The sequence below is a fragment of the Serinus canaria genome, chromosome 15 (assembly GCF_022539315.1).
Source record: "Serinus canaria isolate serCan28SL12 chromosome 15, serCan2020, whole genome shotgun sequence".
NCBI classification, from domain to species: Eukaryota; Metazoa; Chordata; class Aves; order Passeriformes; family Fringillidae; genus Serinus; species Serinus canaria.
In genome coordinates this window covers 9,899,256-9,909,848 of record NC_066329.1, presented here as the reverse complement: position 1 = coordinate 9,909,848, position 10,593 = coordinate 9,899,256, and the positions used below count along the sequence as shown (strand labels likewise).

At 50.8% G+C, this 10,593-nt stretch overlaps 1 protein-coding gene across 4 annotated transcripts in view; it reads right to left on the bottom strand.

Moving 5' to 3' along the window:
- Positions 1–552: 552 nt before the first annotated feature.
- Positions 553–10,593, bottom strand: part of KCTD10 (potassium channel tetramerization domain containing 10) — a 13,602-nt gene continuing 3,561 nt past the window's right edge. For all 4 annotated transcript variants that reach the window (XM_018916647.3, XM_018916648.3, XM_009092404.4 and 1 more), the window contains exons 3-7: positions 6,508–6,677; positions 5,939–6,025; positions 5,472–5,524; positions 4,491–4,686; positions 553–3,891 (exon numbers count right to left, since the gene is read on the bottom strand). In XM_018916647.3, coding sequence (XP_018772192.1) covers positions 3,673–3,891; positions 4,491–4,686; positions 5,472–5,524; positions 5,939–6,025; positions 6,508–6,677 — 725 coding nt within the window. In that variant the 3' untranslated portion in view covers positions 553–3,672. The remainder of the gene's footprint in view (positions 3,892–4,490; positions 4,687–5,471; positions 5,525–5,938; positions 6,026–6,507; positions 6,678–10,593) is intronic.

The window sequence follows — 10,593 nt, the reverse complement described above, 5'->3', positions numbered from 1 at the left end:
TTGGCTGGGAACAGAAAGGAGCCTGCAGGATGAGACCAGCCCTCACATCTCCCCTGGAATCTCTGATGCCAGAGGGCTGCTGTGATTTGAGAGTTTGTTTGCATCTTTTAGGCTCTTTTTTTATAGCTTAAATCTATTCAACTATAGATAAATAAAATCCCTGATGTTGCTGTAACGTTCCCAGAAGGAGACGCTCGTTACATGGTCACAGGGACATTTATCCCCAAAGTTCCAAGGTAAAATCTCCATCTCTGAGAGGTCAGGAAGGATTAGGACAGAAGCCAAAAGGCTTCTCTAGCTGTACTTTGACTCACTGCTCAGGAGCACTGCAGGAAATGCAGAGGAGTATTAACCCTGGTGTAAAACCAACTTTTCTCAAGGCAGATTGACCTGAGAGAATCCCAACAGTTGGGGCCTCTCCCACAGGGAGGGCTGGGAGGTCAAGCTGACATTAAGGAGGATGGAGATCTGGTATTTCATCCCAAAAGTTCCTCCAGCCATACAGCCCATGAGGACATTGAGCTCCAAGCAAGTAATAAAGTGACACACATGTAAATATGAAATATCTTCTAATTTATTGTGTTATATTTAAAAAAAAAACAAAAGTACATATTGCAAACATCAACCATACATGAAATCCAGCTGAAGCTTGTTCTGTGCAGAAGTCTGGACAGGTGGGAATGATTGTACAGAACAGGAATTTGCTGTTGTCCATGAAACAATTCCATTAAGACTGAAAGGTTCTACCTATGCTTTGCTCTAAGGTAGGATGGGAGCTTGGAGCCTTGCCCAGGTGCTGCTCAGGGGATCCAAACCTGCCTTGGGGAAGTGCAGGAGCAGCTGCTTTGGTGCTACAGGGAGAGAGGTGGGAAGGGGACACCAGGGCTGGTCCCTGTCCCCTCCTTGTGCAGCCCCACCTGTGTCAGGAGCTGGGAGGGGACAAAATCCCTTCCCCAGGGGGACTTCCCTCAGCTCCCCTGGGCCGTGCTGGCACTGCTGGTGTTGGAGGATGGAAGCAGCCAGCTCTGCTCTCCCTGGCACTGGGAGGCAGGGACGGATAATCTGAAGAGCTGCTTGTGCCCAGGACACCTGCCCTGAGCCCCAGCTGCACCTGAGAGCTCAGAGTAAAACCACTTAGAGTAACGAGGCTCAGGGCTGAGAGCATTTGTGCAAGGGCATGACCAGGGTGTGGCCAGAGCAAGGACAGGGGCAGCAGGTAAAGGACAGCCCCCAGGACAGCACAGCTTGGCTGCACCACTCCAACACTCTGAGGGTGAGCTCAGGAGTGAGTCAAGACAGATCCTGCCCACAAATGCAGTAACAAAACTGAAATGGAAACTTTAACTCTCCTGGAGTGACTTTGCTAAACCAACAGCTCTACAAAGCACTGTACAAAGATTAAAAACAGCCCTCCCCTGATTTTTAAGAACTTAGTTTGCATAACCTGAAAGGGAAAAGCCTGAAGCCAGTTAAGGATCTATTTACAGAGAAGTTAATCACATAGCTGTGACCTGTCAGGTGCTTAGTACTGGTGTCACCTCCTGGGGCTGAAGCTGCTCTGCCCCACAGGACTGGATTTGGTCTGGAGTCTGCAGGTCAGCACAGCCAGGGATGAGCTGCAGAGCAGCTCCCAGCTGGAGTGAGCAGGGTTTGCTGCAGGACTGGTGCTGGTCCCTGGTCCCCCTCTGCTGGGACACAGCTCCACCCCCAAGGGCTGCTCCACATGCTGAGAAGCCCAGTGACAGCCCAGTAATCACCAGTAAGTGCCAAAGTACACAGTGCTGGAGAAACAGCAATCCAGGACTTCCCTGCCTCACCCTCAGCTTAGCCCAGCCCCAAGGGGAGAGGCAGCAGCTCCTTCCCCCTCTGCACTGCTCCAGCCCTAGAGGCTGCTGCAAACAGGTTTAAGTACAACTCAAACTGGAAGCCCTGAGGTGTCAGGACAGAACTGAAGCTGCTGAACCCCAAGGAGACTGTGGAGCTCTCAGTGAACAATCAGCAGCTGCAGGAGAAAGAGGAGAGGAGACGGGTGTAACACCCCCACCTGCCACAGCCAGCAGCTGCCTGCAATGTGGACAAGTCTTTGGTTACTAGAAAGATGGCCTCAGATTAAATTGGAAATCTTTGAGCTTTACTTGATGATCCAAAACTGTACAGCCACTTCCTGGTGTGTTTCAGCCTCTACCACCGAGCTCTGTGGAACAGAAGAACGTGGCTGGTGCTGCTGCAGCACCTTTGGTTTCACACTGTTCCCATGTCCTTAGCAGCCCTGAGCCAGGAGCAGGGATCCTTGGAGCAGGAACACAGAGCTGCTGCTCCAGAGGAGTGTGGCTGTTAAAGCCAGTGCTAAATATTCCAGAGAAAGGGTCAAAAGAAACTCTAGCCCAGGGCAGAGTGCTCTGGTGTCACCCACAGGTGCTGCTGCAGTGCAAGTTTAACACTTCCTACCTCAGGTTTCTCTCCCTCCCAGGACTGGTGACCTGAACTGTCACAGCTGTGGCTGTGCTCAGCCCTATGGAATGACACCCCACCTCCCACCACTGCTGTCACTTGACTCCACAACAGGCAACAGGAGACAAGGAGGTAGATAAAATATTCATTGAAAGAGAAAAGCACTCGTAGAAAACCACAGTGCAGTGGCCTTCTCCATGCTCTGCCCTTCCACACACAGCTGCCATGGCTGGGAGGACTTGGAACAGCCTCAGGATGAAGTCAAACAGGGAATATCTGCCTCTGGGTCACTGCCTGCTTCTGTTTCCCCTCACTCAGAGCAAGGCAAATGCCCCTGGATCAGCTCCAGAAGAGAACCAGGGCTGCTGCCCCCCACCAAGACCCCTCAGCATGGGGGGGTTGAACCTGCTGTGACTCCTGTTACCTGGGAACTGCTGGAAACCAACCCCCCAGCTGAGATCCAGGCTCAGACAGAAGCTCTAAGCACTGACCAGTACCAACACCACTCCTAGGGAAAGCAACCGTGGACAGTTTGCTCCTGATTCTCCTCCCTTGGGAGGAATTTTAACCTTGAACTGTAGGGATAAAACAGGGATGGATATCCCTGGCTCAGTGCTGCAGAAGCTCCACTGAACCCTTGGAGGAGCAGATCCTGAGAGCTGTGGGGAACCTGAGGGAGCAGCCCCTGCTCCCTCCCACAGCTCTGAGGGAACCCTCTGCCCCCAGAACTCCAGGAATCTCATCAGCCTGTGCCATTTGTTCTTTGGGGAGTCACCCAAGGCACTCCCAAGCTCACTCCTAGGAGCCAGGGAGCTGTGCAGCAGCCCTGGGTCCAGGTCCCTGCCTTTCCCGACAGCCCAGGAGAGTCAGGGAGTGCCTGGAGGGAAGGAGGGGGGCTGGCTGACCTTTTGTTTGTTGTTTTGGTTTTAAAGTGCAGGATCATTACCAAAGTCGCAGGAAGCCAGTCCTCCTCCTCTCCAGCACAAAACAGCAACGACAAGAGTGCTAAAAATTCTGGGCATTTCTCCAGCTGCTCAACAGGCCCTTCCAGGCTGCCCAGTAACCTCATGGATCCTCGCCCTACAACTACCGCATTTAAATACCCCAAATAACCTAGAGTTTGTTACAAATCCCAATTTACAGACTGTGCTGGACAGGAGTTGCACTGCCTGGTCCTGCTGCAGGGCAGCCCCTTCCCCAGAGCTGAGGGGGTCCCCAGGCTCACTGGTGCAGGTGGGCCCTGTCATCGGGGCGCTTGATGTGGATCCTCCGCACGCGCTCGATGCGCTCCCGCTCCTCGTCCTCCTCCAGGTGGTGGGAACGCCCTGCAGCCCCTCCCGTGGCTTCCAGGAGGGCATTGTCCGGCCCCCTCCCATCCTGGGATTCGTACAGAAGAATGTTCAGGGTCTCCTCATAAATTCGGGCTTCAGGGAATTCCACCTGGCAGGGAGGGAAGAGAAGGTCACTCACTGCAGGCACCAGGTTACCTCGGTTTGGATTCCTGACACCCGGTGTTACAGTTCCTTAACTGCACCCCAGCCACAGAAATCCTTTCAGGCACAGTCCTCTCTATTCCATTTTTTGCTTCCAGCTTTTGAGTCCAACTACAAGTTGGGTTTTTACCAGAACCAGGCAGATCTCTCCTGGGAAAGGGAAGAATGCAGGGAAGGTGTGCTATTGCTGGATCCCTCCTTACAAAGAGCCAGGGAATGGTTTGGGTTAAAGATAATTTAATTCCATCCCTAGATCATCTACTCGCAACTCCCAAACCCAAATGTAGCTAAATGCACAAGTTTGTCTGAAGATAGAGCTGGACTGAACATTATGGATATCATGATGTATTATGGAATACCACAGGGCTTTATGGAATAGCCCAACTGCCCAGAGCAGGCAGCTCCTGCTGTACCCCCAGGATGAGCTCCAGCTGCTGCCCCACTCTCAATGCACTGATTACCCTGCAGAGGTGCTGAACAATGACAAAGTGCCAGCCTGTTCAGCTGTCAGGGTGCCAGGCTGGAGCATTCCCAGTTTTCCTGTACCTTGGTCTGCTTCTTCTCAGTGGCATAAACGATGGAGGTGCAGCAGACCTCGGCGATCTTGCGGCCCTGCCCGTAGAAGGACCAGCAGCAGATCTCATCCCCAATGACATCCTTGATGAAGAGCACCCTCCCGTTGAACCTCAGGGACAGCTTGTCAAAGAGCTCAATGTTCTTCAGCATGTTGTCATCAGAGTTGCTGTGGGAATGGAGGCAGCAGCAGGAATTTACAGAGCACGTGGAAAGAGTGGGAGCAGTGGGCACTGACAGCCCTGAGATCCCAGATTGCTGTGTCACAGAATCCCAGGATGGTTTGGGTTGGAGGGACCTTAAAGTCCATCCAGTGCTACCCTGTGATGTGGGCAGAGGCACCTTCCACTAGCCCAGGTTGTTCCAAGCCCCATCCAACCTGGCCTCGGACTCTTCCAGGGATGGGCAAATCAAAGAAATTAATTCTTATTATTTCACTACTACAGGCAGGAAAACCTGAAGCAGCAGCAATACAACAGCATCAGCCCTGTGAACAACTGTCCAAGGCCACTTCACCCAGGTGCAAAATCCTATCAGCCAAATCAAACCATTCCTGAGCTCGGCACCCTGGATGGGCACTGTTATGCCATGAAATTTATAAGGGAATAAGGGAAGGAGGACAAGGCCCCCAGTTTGATGATTTCACCACTCACTGAGCTCCCTGTGTTCAACTACCACACTGCAGTCCATGGGAATGCAGACAGCACTTGGCCAGGAGCCTCTGCCAGCTGCACCTAAGGATTAGAGGAACTCCTCTGGCACAGAAATAGCACAGGCTCAGCCTCCATGGATGGCAGCAGACTCCCTTCTGACTCCAGTTTGAAATTAATTGGGAAAAAATGGAGTGCCTGCCAACACCAGTCTGCCACTGGGTGTTGGGGAAGAAAAAGGAAACTTTTGTAGTAGACTTTAGTCTATGAAAAACTTTCAATAATTCCAGCTGAAATCACTTACCTGGTGTAGGAATATTTGTTGTTGCTTCTGTTATAGAGCAGCTTCACTGCTGGCTGTAAGAAACAAAGCACAGATGAGTTCCAGGGAGCACAGCCTGAGCTGGAACCTTAGAGAAGGCCCCACAGAGAAGCTGCAATGACAAATTCCCAGTGGGATTTCAGTGGTGTTACTGCTGTTGCTGCAAACCTGTGATGCACAGGTTGGCAATGGGGCTGCAATCCCTCCTGACCCCTTCTGGAACTGGATCCTCATCTATTCTTATCTTCCCTCTGTCTTATCAGCACCCCCTGCTATGTGCAGGAACACTTTCCACTACCCCAGGTTGCTCCAAGCCCTGTCCAGCCTGACCTTGGACAATTCCAGGGATGGGGCAGCCACAGCTTCTCTGGGCACCTCTTCCCAAAGCCTTCTCCTCTCCAAGCTGGACACCCCCAGCTCTCCCCATAGCACATCCCAGTATCTCTCACCTTGTTGGAGGTTGCAATCAGCTTCTGCTCCTCCTTGGAGGAGGTGATCACTGGGACCTTGCAGAAGGGCTCATAGGCGTCCTTGTTCTGTGGGAGCAAGAACCAAACAGCAGCTGAGTGACACCAGCTCCCAGGGCACACCTACATTTCCTGGGAATCATCTCTGCTGAGGGGTCAGTGTCCAGTCTGTCCCTTTGGAGCTGTGGCTGGCCAGGCACCATTCTTCAGGGAGCACCTGAGGTGCCCATTCCTGTGCTCCACCACTGAATGTCCTATGCCTAGTTAAACAGCAGGATCTGGAATGGGGCTTCTCTCAGACAGGACATCACTGACAGTGGCATCAAACCCAAGATGGGAACTTCAGAGCATAACAAAGAACACAACAGGACTCCAGCAGCTCTGGGAAGAAGCTGGTTTTCCTAGATGCGACCAGACTCCAGCAGATGACAACATGAACTACTCCCATTTCCATCCCAGCCTCCAAAATCACCACATCAAGACCAGGAGAAAATCCTGCTCTGCCCAGATGCTGCTGCCCACCCTCAGCTGCCCCTGAGCCCCGTGCCCACCTGCAGGGCTGCCTGGCACTCATCCACCAGCCCCTGCACCAGGTAGTACTTGGCCTCAGCCAGCAGCTCCTCGATCTCCCGGCGGCTCTCCGGGAGCGGCACGGCCCCGTCCCGCAGGTAGTTCAGGATTGTCCCAAAGTGCTTCCCACAGCGGTCGATCAGGATCCAGCCTGGGGACACAGGAAGGCCACAGTAAGGACAAGCTGAGATGAATGTGGCAAAAGGCCTTGGCAGAGCAAACTGGTGAAGGACATAATTGAACTGGAGTGTGAGGATGGAATGGGGAATGTGAGCAGAGAGTGCAGCTGGAGCCTGGGACCATGGTGGGAGGAGAATGATGGAATGGTTTGGGTTGGAAGGGAACTTAAAGCCCATCCAGTCCCACCTCTGCCATGGGCAGGGACACCTCCCACTATCCCAGGTTGCTCCAAACCCCATGCAACCTGGCCTTAGACACTTCCAGGGATGGGGCAGCCACAGCTTCTCTGGGCAGCCCAGGGCCTCAACACTCTCACAGGGAAGAATTTCTTCTCAATATCCCATCTAGCCTTGCCTCTGACAGTGAGAAGCCATTCCCCCTTGTCTTGTCCCTCCATGCCCTTGCCCAAAGCCTTTCCTCCAGCTCTCCTGGAGCCCCTTTAGGCACTGCAAAGTGCTCCAAGGTCTCCCTGAAGCCTTCTCTTCTCCAGGGAAGAAAAGAGCTACAACCAAAGCTGTGGGTGCAGGATCCACATTTCACCTCTCACTGCTGGGATCAGGCTGGACCCTGGAAAAGTCAGGCAGTGCCAAGGCTGGAGTTTCCCTGAGTGAACAGATGGCCACTCTCACAGGCTGAGGCTCAGGAATGCAGCGAGGAAACGCTTGTGGGGACGGAGTCATATTTTGGACAAATAAGGAAAGTAGGTTAAAGCAGCCCCTGTGTGCTCTGCATGAATGGAATTACGAGGAAAAGTCTGAACATTTGGTTCATTCTGGAGAGGGAACATGGCCCTTTCTGAGGGAAAAGGAGACACTCTGCAGCAGCTCACTCCAGGCTTCCCAGCTCCCTCATTCCTGCTGTCCACAGACAACACAAAGTGTGCTCCAAGTGTGATTTTACAGGCTGGAACAACAAACTGGTGAAAGAAATGATGGAACAAAGGACTGATCCAGACTAATGGCTAATCCAACTAGAGCAGAAAAAAGCCCATATGGCAGTGCAGACTTTGGAAAGCAAGAAATCCTATTTTAGTGGGAGATTTAGTGGAATGTGTCTTTGCCCATGGCAGGGGTGGAACAAGGTGAGCTTAAAAGTCCTTTCCTACCCAAACCATTCTGGGATTCTGTGATAAAGAGGAAGCACAAGCCATGGCAATAAACCAGGACATCCATATCCCACAAATGCAGCTGCTTCCCAAGCTCACTGGAGCATACAGGAAGGTAAAGGGCCACCTGACAGCAGAATTACCATCCCCAAACTCCTCTGTGATTCCTCGTAGGCTGCAAAAATCTGCTGCAACTTCATGTTTACAGATGGTGAAACTGAAGCAGAGTTGTTCATTTTCATGTGGGGATGAGAAAACACTTCCAGTAGCATTGCAACATCAGAGTGACCACTGGAAGAGCTTTAAAAACCCTTCTGCTTCCCCCAAACAGCCCAAAGGAGATGAGTCACAGGGAAGTGACCCCGGTGCCACTCAGCCACAGCAGAGCCAACAAGTGGGCCGAAGTCTTTTGGAGTCATTTTTTAATTGCAGTGTTCCAAAAACATCCTGTGATCCATTTAGGAAGGGACACAGAATCCATGGGCTGTATGGAACATAGAATCATGGAATTGTTTGGGTTGGAAGGGAACCTGTAGTTTATCCAGTTCCAACCCCCTGCCACAGGCAGAGAAACCTTCCACTATCCCAGGCTGCTCCAAGCCCTGGCCTTGGACACTTCCAGGGATGGGGCAGCCCCAACTGCTCTGGGAATTCCATCCCAGCCTCTCACCACCCTCACAAGGTGGGTTTCTTCCTCTGGACTCTCTCCAGCAGCTCCAGCTCCTCCCTGTGCTGGGCCCCAGGGCTGGGGCAGCTCTGCAGGTGGGGTCTCACCTGGGCAGAGGGGCAGAGCCCCCCTCTCCTCACTGCCTTTGTCCATGGACACATCACACCTTTAGAAATCCATCTCTGTCTTACAGGAATTCTCAGGGAGAGGATCCAAACACTCCAGCTAAAACCAATTTTCCAACCAAGCCCTGGCAGGTGAAACAGGAGCCTGACACTGGACACTGCCACTCTCTTATCAGCAGCTGGACCAGGAACAGCTTCCCCATAAACAGCAGCAGGGAGTCAGGGGAAAAAAAAGAGAATTGGAAACTGGTGGATGTACCTGGAAGACTCACATCCTTCTCCCTGCTCATAATCATCCAAAGAAAATGTTCCAAATATGCTGATTTGCTACAGTTCATCAATAATTTCTAAGCTGAAAACAATCATCTACCACGCACAGCCAGAGAAGCCCAGACTGTTCTCCTCCAGCCTGAGGAGCAGCAGGTTGGAATTGTTCAGCTGGGAGGAGGAGCTGGGATCTGAATCCCAGACACAGAGCAGGACCCAAATTCCAGACTGCTTAAACCCAACTCCTTCCAGTTGCTCCCCAAGCCTGGCTTCTTTTCCTAAGAAACATCTTGTTTGGTGCCAGGTTTTGGGTGGGACCAATTAGGAGGATTTTGAAGAATTCCAGATAAAAAGTGTTTCCTTTAGCAGCCCCAGTGCTATTGTCCCAGTTTCCAGGCAAGGGGAGATAAAGCAAGAACTGCTGCAATGGGAGTGTCTGTGTTACAACATACAGGAAGTATCAAATTCCTCTTAAAACACAAACTGGTTCCATGGAACAATCCCACACACACACTGTGGGAGTCACAGCAAAACAAACTTGGGATTTTACATCCCAAACATGGGATTTTAGTGGGAGAAACTGTGGTTATCCTCAGATTTGGGGTGCAAACAGCACCTGCACTTCCAGAGCCTCTGAGCCCTGAGATTGGCATGTCCCAACCCTCCTGTACCTGCCCAGGACACTGAGATCAGGCCAGGGTGAGTTTCCAAAATGAATTTGGAATTTCCAATCCATTTCCAACCATAGGAATTCTGGAATTATCAAATTCAGCACAGCAGCTTCAGGGAGGGACAGGAAGACCCACCCCAAATTTAGCAAAGGGAGAATGTTCACAACATTTCCACTCCTCCAGTGTTCCCAGTCAAGGTGTTGATTCCCATTTGACAGGGTTTTCAACTGGACCCAGTGTTGATTCCCATTTGACTTTTTTTCCAAATTTGACCCACAGACTGACTTTTTCAATGCAACCTCTATGGTCTGTGTCCAGGATAAGTATCCCAGAGACCCTTTGATCCAAATCACAGCATCCACATTCCTGCTTTATCCTGGGCTAGGATTACACATGGAACAACACAGCTTTGTTTTCCCCAGCTTAAACATAAAACTTCTGGCTAAAGCAGGAATATTCAGCTAATCAGGCTGTATTTTTACATTTTTTCCCATCAAATCCACTTCATTTTATCTCAGGAAAGCTTATCATAAACCTCTAAACAGACTATTTTAAAGCACTCAAAACTCAGTCCACCCTGTGGAAAATATTTTCTGTATTTTCAGCAAATTCAAACAAAATTTTCAAATAATAATTAACTAATCCCAAGGGAGGTGTTTGAACCTCCAGGCTCAGCTTTGCAGAGGCTGCAGTTAAAGACAAAGTTTCTTAAATATTGTTATGGGTAAAACATCAGAGTGAAAATAAAGTTGAGCTTCCAATTAAACTCTGGCACGCCCACAATGTGGGAACGTGGAGATAAAATTCCAAATTTTCTTAAAATTCTGCAACTGGTTCTGTTTGAGGGAGCTCAGCTGTCAAGAGTCCCCCAAGAAAATTGTATAATCTAAAAAAATTAGCTTTTAACTCATTTATACCTATGTTCAGAGCATGTTTTATATTTTATTTATAAGCAAGGAGACAAGAAGAGGGAATGGCACTCTGATCTTCCAAGAGGACACACAAGTCCCAACTCAAAGATTCCTGATCACTATTTCCACCTTTTTCTATGG